The following is an 18146-nucleotide window of genomic DNA, read 5'->3' as shown; positions in this document are numbered from 1 at the left end:
GGCTGCATGCACTTCTGCCCTTAGTTCCCCAAGTAACTGGGCTAGCTGGTCGGTATCCGAGGTTTCCATAGCGCCTGGACGGGAGTTTTGTGGTAGGCTTTGCGTTCTGTAACGCTCACCTGATTCCCGTAGAGGCGCCGGTCTTGACTGGGCGTATACCGTATCTTCAAAGGTGATGTGTAACACACGGCTGGCTCTTTGGGCTGGACCTCTGTGCACTGTATGTCTGGCTCGAAGGGTAAGATGTCTGCAGATAGAAAATGTGGGATTAATGAACTGGGTTATTGAATGTCTCTCTCTTCTTCCCTTTCTCTTCTCCTGTAGAACCCCAAAGGTTAACGCTCTCACCTTAGGTAAGTGAACGCCGTGCTCTCCATCTGCCTCGAGGCAGGGTGCTGTAACCAGTTTTTTCACTGGATAAGGGGAGCAGGCCTCTTGACTTCAGAGGACTGCTGTCCGTCGTTTACTGCACAAACGGTAAGTTTCGAGTAATTCTAATGTCTTTAAAGTCTTTAGTAATGATGTCTCTTGTTTTGCAGGGTTCCGGCGATGGCGGATGGCTGGCTGAAGTGAGTTGAAGATGGAGCCCGTGTGATGAATAGAAGCGCCTGGAAGCACGTAAGTAAGCGCTTGTTGCCTGCTTCACGATGCGCTCTTACTGTCTTTTTATTTTGCAGGTACAAGTTCGGGGCGGCTGCAGGGTGCCGGAATACCCACTGGGTTAGATGTGGAAAGGAGTAATGGCACGTGAGTATTAAAGTTCCCCAATGTCTTTAAACGCACCTTGTTTTGTCTTTCAGATGCGGGATGCAGCGCCGAAGGCCTCCGGAGCGTGCGAAGAGTTGGTAAGCTTCTGTCTTTCAGATGCCGGAATGCAGTGTGAAGACCTCCAGAGCGCACGAAGAGTAGGTAAGCCTTTGTCTTTCAGATGCCGGAATGCAGCGCGAGGCGTTGGTGACAGCCGATGGACCAGGTAAGTGAAGAGCTGTCACTGAAGACCGTAATGCTAACCTGTTCTTTCTTGTCTTTATAGGTGTTGCTGAAGACTGGATTCAGGATGGTAAGCCTTTTTCCTTAGGCCCAGGATCAGATGCAGAAGACACGATGAGCGTTCTGCTGCAGAGGAAGCAGAATAACGCAAAGCAAGATTCATCCATCGGGTGTGGTTTAAATAGCCTCCTGTAGTGCTTAGGTAGTGCTCCTTCCACAGCCACGCCTAGGTAAGAAAAGAGTTCCTGCTTTCCAGAAGAGTTCCAGTGTTCTGAATCTAGGGAGTGGCTCCTGCCCCACCCAACAGGAAAAGTAGTTCCAAACAGAAGAGGATCAGAGGCTCAACTGGCAGGCAAGTAAGCAGCATGGTCTGCTGCAGGTAAGTCCACCCAAGCATTATGAGCCCGGCGCTTCCAGCGCTGGGACTGGGCATATTTATGAGCCTGGTGCCACTGGCGGCAGGACTGGGTCCAAAAGGTCCCAATTGGGACTGGTTGGCACTCGGAACCTGGGTTATGGATCTGCTTCCAAGGGAGTTGGGAAAACCCTGACCTTTTGGAAGCAGAGATCATGACAGATACAGCTTTCCGCTTGCCCATGTCCCTACTAGTTGGACCAGCATTGGATATGTAGATGTGAAATTGTAAGATTATAAAGCAGTGCACAAAGGCTTGTAACGAACAAGCCATTTAGAAAAAAGAAGCAGAACTAAAAGAACATTCAGAGCTATTCTGACATTTAGTTGGACATTCCGTTAAACATGATCTTCAGAGGGGGCCAATAGTGAGCGATTCATTCTAATGAAGCTTTCTCAGTAATCACAGACCTTAGGAATGCAAATACAAAGAGCCAGAAGTCCAAGACCAAGCCCTCTGTGTGTATGAGTATATAGTACATTTTTAGGGGAATCAGTGCAGTACTTACGCTCTCTCGGGTATCAGGCAGGCTTCCCATACCGCAGTGGGAAGAGGGTAGTAGTCAAAATCTGCCTTCAGCTCAACCTCAGTTTTGCTATTTGAACTATCTTATACTTCTTGTGCTTTCCTTTCATGTTCATTCACGCAGCTGAAAAACCAGCCTCCTTACTCTATGTAGTGCTAAAGGAGATGGTTTTACATGCACTGTGGAGCTGGAAGAAAATTTGAATGGGAAACTGCAGGGCAATCAGTAGTGAAATAGCAGGAATAACAGGAAACCACTAGCCCATGCTCTGCCTTCTGGCTGCTTTGCAGGAGCTTTAAAGTGAGCAAAATGAGTATTGCAGCCCGAGCATTGAGCCTCCTCCTGCACTCAAATGCTCAATGTAGCAATCAGAAAAAGGGAACAACTCCTCCAAATGACGGCACCATTCCAATTTGATTCCTAATTGTGAGCACATCCATCAACTTAGTGGGCCAAAAACGTCCACAAAAGCCCAGCAAAGAAACCAAGTTGCCCAACCACTGCTTGGTTAGGTTCTAAATACTGTCCTTCATATTGCAATGGACCCTCTTTCTGAGCCAATGCATAACTCATTTAAAGGAACTTAAATACAAAGTGGCCTTCCTCAGCATCGTCGCCTCAATCAGGAGAATACACGAACTGCAGTCTTTATCAGTCTCAGATCCCTTTGTTGCAGTACACAAACATAAGGTGTTTCTAAAAACGCACCCATGTTTTTCACCAAACTATATTTAAAAATTCTTTCTCAATCAATTGAATTGCCAGCTTTCTCCCAAAATCCATAGAATAAGGGGGGAAGGCACACTCCATGCACTTGACGTTTGAACAGTGGTCATTTACTACCTTAACTAAACAAAAGAACTAAAAAAAACAGGGCAGTTCTTTGTTTCAATGACGGGTAGAGAAGGTGATCCAGTAACCAAAGCCACCATTGCAAGATGGATTGTTAGGTGTATACAGCTCAGTTATAACTTATCAAACAAATCTCTTACATTTACCCTAAAGCACCCTCTACACGCAATACTGGTGAAACACTGGCCCGTACTCTTAGATGTAATTTGTAAAGCAGCTACATGGAATTCTGGTTGGTAATCTATGCAAAGTATGTGCATCTCCAAGCAGATTCAGAAGCCTCAGTGGACAAGCCTAATTTACACAGTAATCATCTTTCTATGTCTTGTATCTGCTTAGAATCAGGTGAGCCCACCCATCATACCCTCATGAGAGCAAAGACTCAGTAAATAACACAGCTTCGCTCATGCACTACATACACCTGTCATGTCGGAAAGAAAATTAAAAAGAGGACATGGATGCATGAAGGGTCATTGCTCCCTGTACACATAGTATAGGGAAAGAATGACAGAAACACCCCTATTACAATTTAGAAAACCGGATGTAATACTCTGACCCGAACATTAGATGGCGGCCTATGCAAAGCATTTCAATCTAAGCAGATGCAAGCCACGGAAAGACAATTACTGGCTAAGTAATGTTTCTCGTATATGTTTTAATAAAAACACAAAAGCTTTCAAACTGCATGTACATATTATATTTAGATAAGCATAATTAAAACAGAGGTTTATCGTTCATTGTGATTTATGTACAGTTTTAATATGTGAATAGTTTAACATGGTTTTTTCTTAAAATCTCATTCTTACAAGTTTGTGATATTTTGTCTCTTTAGAATCACTAGAAGCAGAAGTAAAAGCAGTTCTTGTAGATATTAAATACCCTGCAACAAAGAAACAGGTATTTATACAACTACAGTGGGGTGCAGATGAAGACAAACGTATTTCATGATCGTATTGTGAGGCAATTGAATTTTTTTTTTATTTCTCACAGGCACTCGAGAAGATTTTGGCTAGTGATCGTATTTCACTCATTTCGCTTACCAGCATAACGCAAACACTGACAGATGCTTTAAAAAGTCAGGGTAAGTGCCTGTTGTAATTACTTTCTGACATTCAGGTACTTCCACAGAAAAGTACATTCAGTAGGTAATTCTTGAATGTGCCTTTGCATTCCGTTTCTAGCTGATTCAACATATAAATGCTACTTTGCACATTGCTGCCAAATGGGTTTCTATTCTTTGTATTTTGCAATCTTTGAAATCGCAAATGTTTTTTCTCCATCCAAGAACTTCCATGGTAGGTGTGATTTCTCATTGCTCTGATGGGCTGTAGCTTGCCTTGTAATGGATGTGGTAGGGGAAAGAGAACTACAGGATGCCATTCAGCAGGTAAAACGGAAACAATACTTTTCGGTTTATGCATATTTAGTTCAAGAGATGAAAACCCAATCCAGTTTGAGGAGTGCCTTTTGTACAGGTATTTAACTCAACAATTATGGGTATTTTTCTTAAAAGCCCTACTGATTGCTACAAAATGTACAAGTTCAGATGAAAAATCTATGAAATTATGTGTTGTGGAAATTAGCTAACATTCTACAGATATTAAAGAAGTACTTGAGAGGGAAAACCGCCTGCTAAAATTATAAGCAATGCACTGCATTTATATATAGGTCATTGCATCAGTGTTACAGTAAATCAGTTGTCTGTACTTCTTGGTCCCACAAAAAAGGAAGATCAATAGAAAACGAATAGTAATTGATTTGGCATACTTCATAACTATTGGACATGAATACACGCATTTAAGTGGAGAGATTTTAGTAATGCCAAGTATTTGAAACATTTTCATTGTCCAGTGGAATTGGTCTCACAGTAAGTATCATATAGAATCTTATAAATGTGGGTAAGTATGTGTTGTTTATCATATCATACACCATTACAATTGTGGCTATGTTAGGCACACAAAGAAGCTGATGGATGCCTTGCCAAGCCAGGTTAGAGCTTCCACCACTGGCCACTAGGACACTGGCTGAAAGGGATTGCCCAGGGGTTTGAACTAAGATCCTTGCAAGTTAATTCCAGAAAAAAGAACAACAAAATATTAATAACCGGGTCAAAATGCCAACCTGAAGCTGTAGCAGGTTTTGCAGTAGAGAATAGTGTTATAACCTAAAGAAAGACCTTGGAGAGAGTTGTATCTCCACACTTAGAGCGAGAGTAACCACTTCACATGATCACCTGACTCATTTTCTATTTGACACAAATTCTGTTTCCCACCCTACATAACTTCTAGGAACCAATTTACCCATGTGAATTGTGAACATGATTAACGTTAATGTCAGTAGCAACTTGCCTACACAGCTTTATCACTAGAATGTGTGTTTACACTTACAATATTGTGCTTCTGTGTACTCATAAATAGAAACACACAAAGAATTGTCTCACTCTTTTATTTAGTGTTTATGTATTTTTAATTCTCTTGTAGTTATAATATAGGAACATTCAACTTTACAGTCAAACAATAGACAGTCCCCAATATTGGCAATAATGTTGTTGAATTTAGTCCTAGCATCCTACTTTTCTTCAATTCACTTCTAGGAATCGAAAGCCAATCACTAATCACAATTAGTGTAGCCATTTAAAATATGGCATAGTAAAACCTAATACTGTATACACAATAGTATTGTCGGGTATCTAGACTATCAATCGAAAATGAATTAATCTAATTCATATCCATCAAATTTTATTCATTGGAAATACTTTCCATCGACATGCATTTTCATTGAATAAAATTTGATGGATTTCGATGGATTTTAGGCAAGGGTTAGGGCAAGGGTTAGAATTAGGGTTAGGGCAAGGGTTAGGGTAAGGGGTAGAACAAGGGTTAGAATTAGGGTTAGGATTAGAATAAGGGTTAGGGTTAGGGCAAGGGTTAGAATTAGGGTTAGGGTAAGGGTTAGAATTAGGGTTAGGGGGTACCCTTGGGGTTAAGGGGGGTTGGAAGGGACCCTCCCAATAAAGAAAATGTTACATGAAGCTGGCCAGTGCCGAAATACTTTTAACGATTTCAGGACTGGACAGCGCTATGTAACATTTTAACTGGGAAAATAAATGCTACGAAATGCTATCTTTTGCATTTAAAAGTACATATCCATCGAAACTTGTCCATTCCTATATCCGATGGACAAGTTTTGATGGATATGTACTTTTAAATATAAAAGATAGCATGTTGATGCATTTATTTTCGATGCATTTTCTTCGATTGTTTTCCTTTTCAATGGTTCTTTTTAGATGAAAAAGACCATAAACCATGTTGTCAGGATTGGCAAACCAGTAGATTGGTGAGTTTATACCAATCATTGTAAACTCTTGTCAAATGCCCATGATTTCTAAGGGCAATTACCTAAAACAACCCAAAACCATGCATTAAAAATGCAGCCGGTTAAAACAGTTGAAATCCACCTTCTGCATCCCTCCCTGCCATCCACTAGTGCATATGTATGTCACTTGACTTGTTAGATTGCAGCTAACAGCAGAGGTTTTAACATTTACTATGCCCAGCCTTGCCCACACCAAACTCTGTGTTTAACCAGGAACCAGAGAACTGTTTGGAAGCTAACGTAACAAGCCTACATAATGATTGTCGGGGAAACATTTTCATTTTGCTGCTTTCCTCCCATAGATTTCTATGGGACACCCTTTCCTTTTACTTTGTTTGCAATCCTGGCATAGCATTTTGGAAGTAAGCACCTGTTTTGCCTTGTCTTGTCATTTGTATGGGGTACCTGATGAGTCCATAAAACTATCAGTGGTGAGAGAGTATATCTTTCTTTATGGATTTCCTTCAATTTTATCTACACACGTCACCCGAGAGTGAAGTGCGGTTATGATACTTGGTATCCTTCTATCTTTCTCTGTAACTTTTAGGTAACAAATACAATGTGTGGGGATGGGCTGGTGGCAGCTGATATTTTTCTACTGTGTTTTGAACTTTTACTCGTGCATCTTTACAATTTCCGCAAATGATAACTTACAGTGGCTAGCACTCCAAGGTTGTTCTTTAGCCTTCTTCCTGCCCTCTCAGTGCTGGAATTGCCATTTATGGAATGGCCTTTACTGCAGAAAGCGGCTGCTTTTGCAGGCTATGGGGTGGTCTGTATGTAACCCCGGAAGTGGGGGCTGGCACTGTCTGGTACCGGCACACATTTGGGTGCCAGAATGTCTGTTGCTGGGAAGTTGTGTCCAGTGGCTATCTATGATTGGATAGCCACTACCAGTTTGAATGATGCAACTTCTTACCATTGGTGGACCTGAGCAAGCTTCCATTCCAAATCCTGGATAAAAGGAGGACTCCTGAAACCATTTAGCAGGTAATCTCTGGAGCCAAGACCCCTACAAAGAAGTGCAGCCTACTGACAACCTGAGGACGGCACCTGCAGCTGACCAGCACCAACTCCAGTGAAGTCCCTGCTCCCCTGCGTGATCTCAAAAAGACCTTTGTCGATGCGTTGACCCCTGGACACGTGCGACTTCCATTTTTGACCCATGCTCAAGGATCCATGCCATCTGAGCCTTTGGCAGTGTCCCTGGACCAGTCGGTGGACTGACAGACACGCCCTCTCCTGGACAACCTCACTGCAGCCTTCGCCATTCTGAGTGCATTCTTGTAACTTGGGGGATCTTCAACTTGTACTACAAGACAATTGCTCATGTATGTTCAGCCTCCTTGCATCAATGGAAGCCATGCAGGGCCTGCTCCTTTGCTCATCCATTGAAGATTGCCTGTCATCGCATGACCGTGGTGGCTCCCGTTGCAATCCATCTTGTTCGCTCTCTGGAGATGACCTGAAGTTGCTTGCTCCGCATAAATCTTCAACTTTTCTTTGGAAGTGTGTTCTGCTGGAAGATGCCTGGAACCGAGGTCTATACACCACGACCAACCAAAACTAAATCCCACGTCTGAAAGTGACCTCTGCATCTGCAACACCCTGGGCCTCCTTCGACCGGGCAAAGCACAGAAGATTGTCTCCCCCAATGGAATCCAGAACCTCAGCAGTGGTCTCTGGAGAAATCAGAGTCAGGGGTAAGTTACGTACCTGCCCCCCTCTTGCTCTCCATTACATGAGCATAACGTCCTGTTACTATCTCCCTCTTTCCTGACTTTGGTTGGTGATGGCCGTGTCAAGGATCCCTTCCTAGGCCTACCCTAGTGTATTGGGATTGAATTAGTTACTTATCAGCACTTTCCTTTACTTTTTGAACTTTGGATCATAACTGCTGGTATTGTACATTCACATAGCAAACCTACATGAAAAGTATAACTTAGGTCCCAAACCATCCTAGTAATGAACTTACTTAGTGCTAGGGAACTGTTTTGTGGTTATTCTAAGATTTTTCTACTGAACTACATGCATCTAAATAGCTTACACTGGAATCACATAGCTTAGCGGGCTGAATATGTATATATATATATATATATATATATATATATATATATATACATATATATATATTTTTTTTTTACTTGTGTATAATTGTATTTGCGATTTTTTACAAGGTAAGAGCTGTTCATTGTACTGAGACTTGTACTGTAAGCTAAAAACTTTCAACTGTGAACTGTAACGGCAGGGCCCTCCAGCGGCCAACAAAGAGAACTTGTGCCGGCCGAAAATGATCAGTTCAGCAAATTCAAAGATTGGTTGATCTTTTTGAAAACAATGTCAAATAATTTTGCCAAAGCGATGGTCCATTTGATGTTTTCTCCGGCCATCAACCTGTTCCACCATACAGATTCTTCGACGACAGGAAGGTCTGCGCAAAGCAGGGACGGGTATGCTGCCTTTTGCTGTCTCAGCTCAGAACAATACATAAGTAGGTGCCTTAAGGTTTTGGTTTGGCAGGGCGCACAGTCTGCACTCCTTGTTGTTTGTCTGCAGTCTGATGCCTAGGATTTCCCGAGTAGGGAGCAGGTTCAGGTGTGCTCTCATGAAGATTTTCATTAAGCGTTTGTCTGCGCAGTAGGCCAACTGAGTTTTAGGTTTATTGAAGTTGGGAGGCAAGTGTTTTACAAGTTTGTTAGCCTGTGCTTTGTCGGATGTAACAATCCAGTCCTGACACTCCATTTTAAACTTGACTCTCAGTGGGTTCGTTATTAAGTCGACTTCAGTGCATGCCAACTCATTCAGCTTCGTTTTTTGAATCTCTGCCCAGGCGTTTAGGGTATTTGAGTGCCTGCTTGCTATCTCTGTGGCGATGATCTTGTATATCGGGAGTGTGTCAGGGGGCAGAGTTCTCCTCAATAATTGCATTGAGCTTTGCTCTACTTTTGATACCAAGGACACCAAGCTCAAGTCACGCCTGATTGTCGCTATTGAGACCGAGTTGGACAGGCCAAGGACTGATTTCGATAACAGCCCTTCAAGTTTGAGTCAAATTGTTGCAGGCATGTTGCGTGTTGATCCCATTCCATAAGTTAGGGTCGGCACCACTTTGCCTTTGTAAAATTGGATGACTGGTACTAATGAATATTTGCCATTTTTTTTTATCAATTGTTCTCATTTGCGCTGCGAGGTTTCTTGTTTTTTCCTACAGGGTCTGTTGCATTTTTTGCTCTTGCGCTGAGCCATCAATTATCACTCCCAGGTATTTGTAATTGGGAACCACTTCAATATACATGTTGTCCAGATGCCATTTTCAGTTGCGCTTGTTTTTCGAGGGGTGATTTTCGAGAATCATAATCTTTGTCTTCAATTTATTGATTTCCAAGTTGTTTGTATCCATATAGTGTGCAAGGTTGGTAAGTTGCCGCTGAAGCCCAACTTGGGTCTGATCTAACAAGATCAGATCGTCGGTGTATAGTATGCTCGACACGTGGACATTGCCTAATTTAGGCGGGGATGCCCAGATGGCAGCTTCTGTGTCCTTGTAGTCACCCAAGAAAGTGACGAAGAGCGCTGGTGCAAGGTGGCAACCCTACTTTACGTTCAGATGGCAACCCCACGTTAAGATGGAAATTCCTTTGACAGTAGATCTTGGCGGTTTAGTTGAACTCACAATTTGGTGTGGGTGTGGAGAGCCAACACATGATCTAATATTTGACTCGGTCACTTCCATCTTTTAAGTTTGGTCCAAAGGATACTTCTGTCCACCTTGTCAAAGGCCTACGAGAGGTCTATAAAGGCCAGAAAGACTGTTGGTGCGCCTTGCTTGACTTTAGATTTTATTAAGTTCAGTAGTAAGATGTTTACTGCTGTGCCACCTTTTTTTAAGTAGCCCATTTGGAATGGATAATTGGCTGGTGAAGTTATGGCCCAGAGTTGGAAGTGTTTAAGTAGCAAGGTGGCGAAGATTTTTCCGATGATATCTAATAACGCAATCTGCGATAGTTGGCCGGCTCTTCTCTGTTACCTCGCTTAAATAAGGCAACCACCACTGAATGTGTCCACGAAGTCGGGATTGATCTTGTTGAACTACAGTGGGTGAATAGGATACTGATGAATGTTGTCCATTCTTCCAGATTATGTTTGAGGTCAATATTTGTTAGGCCGTCGGGACCCGGCGCTCTTGAAGTTTTCCATTTTTTAATAGCATCTCTTATGTCATCTTGGGAGGATAGATTGATCCAAGGGCCATCTGTCGCAGGCGAATAAACTGGATTTTGGGGTGGCGGGGCTGCGAACAAGTTTTCGAAGAATTTGACCCATCTGTCTTCTGAAACTGATTAGGTGATTTGGTTGTCCTGGGTCCTATCTGATTTTTTGATAAGGGACCAAAAGTCTCTAGATTTCTTGGTGCTGAGATTTCTAAGAATAGCCTCCGCATCATTTTGGTACACCTGTGATTTTGTAGCCATGATTTGTAGCTCTTGGCTTCAGTTTGCCACTTTAGCCACGCTGTTTCTGTATTGTGAGTAATGGCTGATCTTTTCAACTGTCTCACAAGTCTTCTTTTTTTCGACAAGAGTTCTATCATACTCATGGTTAGTCTTCATGCCAGTTGTTTTCCCTCCTTTCGGCTCTACATTGTATTTGAGCAGGAACGGTAGATAATCTGGTTGTTCCTTTTTTTCAGAATTATTTAGTATGTCTCTTTCATATTTGTCCATGATGTTTTTGATGTTGGCGGTAGTCAGGCGTAACCTGGTTTGTTGGTTGTTTGCCACCATGGATGAAGTGTATGTTTTTCCCACAGGACGGACCGATGTCCATGACATAGAGAGGAGATTGTGATCACTCTCTCTTTAGTTCGCGTGAAATCAAAGGATTCTATTTGTGACAGTGGGCTGTGGGACACAAAAAGTAGACTAGGGTTGCTCTAGGATGTTCGGGTTCCCATGCCGGGATAATCTGCTCCCATGATTTCAACCAGGCCACGTTATGAAAGTTACGAGAATTCATTAAGGACAGCCATGCATTTCCTCTTTCTTCCGCTGAGCTTTGGGTGCGCTGGGTGTTTGTCCTGCTCCCGGCAGGAACGCACTTTGCATTCAGGTCACCGCATATAAGTAGGTGTGTCATGTTCTGGTCTACGCAGATGTTATCAATGACGTCAGCTACTTGATTGCAAAAATTCACTGTAGATGTTTTTTGGGGATTCCAATATAGGTTTATGATGGCTAGCTGAGACGTAGAACAGACTCTGGAGCTAGGATCTTGGTGGCTACATGCGGTTAGAACAGCTAGAATTCCGTATGCCTCTGTTCATTTTTTGATGATCTTAATTCCTGATCCAAGCCGAGTTGCTAGTAGAAGACCGGACGAGGCCCGACCAAACAAACCTATTGAAGCCGGAGAGAGTTCAATCGAGAAGCCATCCAAGGATGGTTTCTCCATTAACCAGGTTTCGTGGAGGCATAGGATGTGAAAACCCCCCAAGTCCTGGTTGTTTGGGTTGGTTATGTGGGCATGACCTCGGGTGTTCCATGAGGCCACGGTCAAGACTTTGTTGGCCGGGTCTTCTTGGTCGAGATGTGTTGTTGACCATTCAGGGCTTAAGTCCAGATGTGGATTGCTATCTGCCAGGATTTACATATGTATATATCTGTTTTCTAGTGAGTGTATGACAATATTTGCCAAGAGGTTTCATTTGCTTAGTGTGTATGTTAAAGGCCTAATAAATCATTGTATATATTTGTGCTTAACTGTCTATCTGGAATTATTGGTGGTGTTCTATGTGTACTCGTTGTAGCCCTAGACTCTCACACACCCTCCTATGTCTAAGCCTTACCGCTTTGCTATTTTGTTTGGGTTTTGCTGCAGTATAGTGTCTTTCCTGTTCACCATAATAGGTTGGCCTCCCAAAATCCATGCCAGAGTTGATTTTGGAAATACATATTAACAATGATCTCTACTGGATAACCAACAGCAAAGAAATAAAATATGTTCTTTAAAAAGGCTTCAAGAGGCTTTAAAGGGGTAAACACCCTTAATTTAGTGCCAACACGTAGAAACAGACAAGGAAATAAAATTTTGAAAAATTGGCAAAATGCCAAACAGAGGCCTAAAAAGCAGATGTCCACTGCTCTGGTAACTGCGGCTATTTACAAAATCCAGTCAGAACTCCTTTCCAACCATGTGGTTCAGTTCTACCTGTTATGGAGAATTCTCATAAATGGCTAATTTCCCTTACCTACTGAGTCCCTCAGCAGCTTTGCTGGATTTCTAGGGTTTATTTTTTTTCATCTGGTAAGACTGTGAGCCTTTTTCCCACTCTTACATGTGTTTTGCTGTGTGTATTTCTACTTTTTGTGTGATCTTGAGCACTAGAGACTCACCTACTCCATGGCACCATATTTTTCATGTGTGTTACACAGCACCTTCAGTGCACTGACACAGGGTTGTCTTTTTGACTTCCCACTGACTCCATTTTCTGGCGCTGACTACTGTCCCCCAGAAAATATAAAGTTGCCATTAACTTTATAATAGTCACTTTAACCCCAGACCCTGTACACCCCATCTTACATGGAGTATTGGAAAGGATTAATTCTTATCCCTTTTTGTCTGTGTCTCTTGGAGCATTGTTTCGCTCCCTTTACACTAAGACTTGGCTGGTGGCAGTGGTATCTACCCTATTTTTTATACCGCGGTTATCTTAAATAACCATGGTATTGTTTTAGGCTATTTTATTAGCCTCAAACAAAAACAAGCTTGACCATATATGTTTTATTACGGTTCTGGCTGTGTTTATTGGCCATTTCGTTTTGTAAATGTCTTTCTCGTGTTTTACTCTGCGCACCAAACCAGGTCTGGTCCCTTTGTTTGCTGTGTTTTTGCAGGCTTCTGCACAGACCCCTCCTCTGGTCGAATTTGCTGTACAGAGCTACAGTGGGCCGGATAGCCAGGAAGGTCTGACCCTGCTTGGGTTTTAAGGAGCGCACCTTTTATTTGTAGCTTTGCTCTGCTGCTGGTCTCTTCCCTGGGTAGTGCAGGACCCTCCAGTCTTCCTACTTCTTGTCAGTCCGACAGTCGCTTCAGGAACCGTGAGCCTGCAGGAGCTACCATCAACGTCTGCCTCAGCAACTGCTCCCTCTCCGTCTTAAAGTACTGTGCAAATCCGGTTGTTCGTTTTGTTCAGCCGCAGTGAAAGTGTTTGAAATATTTCTCCAGTCCGAGGGGGCTTGTCCTTCTCTTCTCTTTGAACTAACTTTTCTACCAACCAACCTCGTCCGGAATCCGTGGCACGAACTTTACTGCGAACTACACTGAACTGTATTATCTTGAGCAAAAGACTTTTGAACCATTCACTATGACCCTAAGCCTTTTCTATCTGATTTTATCATTGTAGTCTCTCTTGTTCAATTGCCCGGAGTACTTACCTGTTGGTGTGATTCAATTTCTGTTAACTTCTGTCTTTACCTCCCTTTTAAATTGCGGGAGTGCCATTTTGCTCCCACTTCATTTTGTGAGCTTATCTTGTCCGGAATTTAAGGGAAGTGGTGTGCTGTATTAAGGGTGTGATTTTTAGGCTGCTTATAATAGTGTAATGTTATACAACTGAAGGGTGAAATACATGTATATTCTTTTACTTGAAAATCTTGAATCAGTGTTTGCCTGAATTATAGTAATTGCTGTCCTTTGTGTAACTATTTGATACTGCTCCCTTACTCTTGAGATAAGTCTGGCTGCTCAGCCACTGCTACCACTTTAACTGTGTAGTACAGGCTTGTACCAAAGGTGAAATTGTACTGTCACTTGTAGTCTTAATTATGTGTGGTGTTCCCAAAGGGTACTGCATATAATTCTGCCTAACACTACCTACTAACTGTTCCTTCTCACATAGGAAACCTCAGGAAAATCTGCTTGCTGCTCTACTTAGGAACTTTGCTATATAGGCTATATAAACCAGACACCCATAACACAGAACGTGAGTTCACATTAGACTCCATTCATACAGGTCCCAACCCTGTGGTGTACACATAACACACAGGCCCTGGGAAGGCTCCAGTCAGTCTGACAGGCGTTAGCCCCAGAGCCATATATGTTATTTCCACCCAACAGCCATTCAGGAGGATGCGACAGAGGCAGGGCTTCCCAGGACTTTGGGAAACAAGGTAAAAGGCAATAGAAAGCAAGCAGCCACTGTCGCCATCTTGCCTTTGTGCAGGAATCCATTGATTCCTATAGCTGGTTCTGGGTATCCCAAAATGGAGGATACTCCGAGCGATTGCCAAGTCGGCATGTAGCTGCCACCAGCCCATACCCTGCTCTGTAGGCAACAGGCAAGTGCCCGAAAACACACATAAGGGGTACAAGTGTGTACCGCCATACATGGGTGCCATAAGGGTATCCCATGAGTGTTGTTCTCCAGAGGATAAAATGAAGAGCTGCACTGTCGGATGTCCAGGCAGGCCCTAAGTAGCAGAAAACATAAATAAAACACACACAGAGAAGTGGTAGGGCAAGGACAGGAGTCCCTGTCCCTCCATAAGTCATTTCACCATCACATACGTCATGAAATATAAACATCAATCCTACAATGTATATATTGAAGATCACCAGTATGCAGCTGACTTTTTTTTATGTGACCTAGTCAGAGGATGAGTTTTTTTCCCTGACATTGTGCGACAGGTACCCCTCCTAACCTGGGATAAGAGGCCTAACAAGGTGTATGCCAGAGCCAGTCCTACCACAGAGGCAGGGAGAGGGAGTCAGCAGGGCCCCATTTTCTGAAACCCCTTCTATGTGTCCTGACTGTTGAGCTTGGTACTGCTATCAGTTACCCAATGCCGTACCCCTTTGATGCTGGCCCGAGTTCTTTTTGTTTCATTTCAAGACCGCAATACGCAGCATGCGTTGCCATGACCAGAAATCTCGGCGTACTGTGGAACAAAGCCTTCGGCCCAGACACTGAATTTTAATCATACATTGAAGTGGCTTTATATTTACCCTTATTACAGTAGGCCAATTCTGTCCCCATTCTACACTGCACACATCGCCCCTAAACGGCCTGGCAGACTCTTACTGCCACAGAAACGCACAACGCAGCCGTCAGCACCACCATTTATGGAATATAACATTTGCTAACTTGTTTTGCCTAAAATATGCTGACAATGTAACCACAATACTTGTTATGTTCTAGGTTCCAGTAAGGACAAGAGTTTGTTCCTCTTATGCAACATATCACCTGGGCCCATGCCAGTATGATTCTGTATTACTGATGGTGCTATATAAGACGCTGCTCTTAGCCACAACGGGAGAGCTCCTTCTGACAATCTCTGTGACTGTCATAACGTACTTCCCAAGCTTCACCAGACTCTTGTCTACTCCGTGTTATCTTGTGTCTAATAAGAAACCTCTTTATCCATCAGCTTGGCTCCTCTGTGGATTATTCCTGTCTGATCCTCCATGAGAGTCCATGGCCCATTTGGGCGTCCGGTGGCTTTTCCAGGCCACAACACCATGCTGGTAAAATTTCAACTAAATCAGATGCCACTCCACTCACTAACTCCAAGGAAGCAGCACTAAAAGGGAACTGGGCTAGGAGGGATTTTTAAAGTTTCTCTGTGCAACGGCCCAACCCCGGTAAAAAGAATATGGACAGATTACTCCTAGACTCAGGTGTGACACAGAATCAATGGAGGGTCATTAGAGAAGAGGAACAGGAAATCATGGGTATAAAGGGTCTGTAGAAATGGGACAGAGTAAAAACTGTTTGAGGTCTGAAGAGGCAACGGTGGGTCGTGTAGGGAATGCATGGTATCACAAGTATGACACTGACACAATGGGTACGATTTGAAAAATCTTTACTATGGTTGCTGGTGTTGGAATACTCCTACTCTGCACTATAACTAAGATGGGAGTAGTCTCGACCATCAAGCGATAAACAAAACGGTCCTATCAGAGTCTGTCAAATCAAAATGGCCTATGCTAAAAAAAAACCAGATCCTGCACTATCTATTGTACAAAAAATTGTATAAAGGAGAAATGGATGCAAATGGAAAAATCAGTGTTCAAATTAATAAAGGTAGCTAAATCAGCTCTCCTCCCAACGTTAGACCCCACAGAGTGAGGCGGTCTTTGTAGGCAAGATGACACTCTGGCTTGGGTTTTTAGTACAAAAAAAAACGTTCCAAAATGTAGATCGAGGCCCGTCTGGCCTTCCATGTTAAAGTCTCTTGTTCAGACCTTCAAATAATGTTTCAACACAACGTTCACGTGGGTCCCCATCTGTCGGGCTCAGACCTCTTTAAACACAAAGTTCACAGAGGTCCCCCTCTGTCGGGCTCAGACCTCTTTAGGGTGTTGAACACTTTCAAATATGAGTGGTTTTCTTTACAGACCTCCGCAGGAACACTTCGACTTATAGTTCAAGATTCAACTTCCTCTATGCCCTTCTCTAGGAGGTAATTGTTCTTACTTTACTTTTTTACTTTATTCACTTTATCGTTACAAACAATGCACCTTTCACATAGACTTTCGAGGGGGCTACTTCTTTTCACCAGACCACTCCATTACTCGGTATTGCTAATTCCACATCTGTCTTTTTTACTTCAAAGTTCATTCACAGGTCTGCCTTTCTTTGTGTCTCATCCACACTAGGGCAGCTTTCACTTGCAATATAATGTTGCAATTTTCTTTAACACACACCGGTCTCTCAGGTCGCTTGCCAGCTCACCGACTGTGTGCGTTTCTTTCTCGGTTCTATGATTTCTAATTCACGGGTCAAGGTTAGTAGCACAGGCTTGGTCTCGCCTCCCCAACTCTGCTGTTCACCCGGGAGGGTCACAGGTGTCCTTGAAACACAATGCAGTCTTCACTTGCGGGATCTGGCATTCTACACGTGTCCTTTGCGGCCTGTTGGAGGCAAAAACCTCAGGAAGGGAACTCTTGGGGTTTTCGACCCGCTGCTCTCGTCCCTTGGTCCGTCGCTCTGCTACAGTATGTTTGCCTTCACCCCGGAAGTCCACATAGATTGCTGGTGATAGGGATACCTGGGTTTGGTTGGAGGAAGCCCACATGAGTTCGAGAGACTAGTACAAAAATTCCTTTTGTTTGTCAAAGATGGTCTTAAAATTATGTTAATACGAACCCTTGAACAGTATACCAGTCTTGGAGCATTTTATGAGGCCACTGTGACACACAACAGATACTGAGTGTTAGATAGAAATTATGTGATTTGCTTTGTGTATGTGACTGCTAACAATTTAAGTGAAGCACCTTTTTAAAATGTTTTGTCAGTGTGCTACTGTTCCCCTCCCAATTAAAATTTAGCTCTGTTCCAAAATAATCTTAAACAGATGTACAAACCCTTAGTGTTCTGCATGCTACCCATGTTGTAAGGTGTAACAGAACAATGTGCAATTGACATGTTCAACTCAATATGAGCTCAGCAGAGCCTGCGATAAATACATTTTGAACTTACTCCTACGTACCTTCCCCTTTGCTCCATACTTTTGGGACATTCCGTCCTGTGGGACGGGACCGGAGCACTTTTGTAAAAAAAGCATCAAATTGAAAATGTGTCCTTCTCTTTTTACGCAGGGTACTACACGTGGCCGTAACCCCGCCCTCCTTAGTTCCGCCCTGCGCATCGCCCTTCAGTCCTTATCTCTGCGCGGTCGGGCCTGGATGCACTTGCATCACCGTGAAGACCTTTTTTCCTTCCCGTTGTCCATCTCTCCTGCTCCAGTTCTGCGGTCACGTAGTCCTCCGTCTATGCCGGTAGTTTGGGATTTGCTACTTTTTCCTCTTGCCAACGTCGCTTCGCTAGGGCGGATCCCCATTCGCTCTGCTTGGAGTGTCTGGGACCTGATCACCGTTGGGACTCATGTTTCTTCTGTGACTCTCTTTCGGTCCGGGCACTTCAGCGCGGTCTTCGTCGGTGGGATGAGATCTTCCAGAAGGTTCCTCCATCGCATTTCAAACTCTTC

The 18146-nt window shown here is 43.3% G+C and overlaps 1 protein-coding gene across 1 annotated transcript in view; it reads left to right on the top strand.

The window, feature by feature from the left end:
* Window positions 1-18146, top strand: part of RAB3GAP2 (RAB3 GTPase activating non-catalytic protein subunit 2) — a 2371691-nt gene that overhangs the window by 946668 nt on the left and 1406877 nt on the right. The window contains exons 17-18 of the mRNA XM_069608591.1: window positions 3617-3681; window positions 3775-3865. Coding sequence (XP_069464692.1) covers window positions 3617-3681; window positions 3775-3865 — 156 coding nt within the window. The remainder of the gene's footprint in view (window positions 1-3616; window positions 3682-3774; window positions 3866-18146) is intronic.

Source organism: Ambystoma mexicanum, chromosome 4q, assembly GCF_040938575.1.
Source record: "Ambystoma mexicanum isolate Mex_15411 chromosome 4q, UKY_AmexF1_1, whole genome shotgun sequence".
Classification (NCBI taxonomy): Eukaryota; Metazoa; Chordata; class Amphibia; order Caudata; family Ambystomatidae; genus Ambystoma; species Ambystoma mexicanum.
The sequence above is the reverse complement of the archived record's forward strand: the minus strand, read 5'-3'. Positions and strand labels throughout refer to the sequence as shown.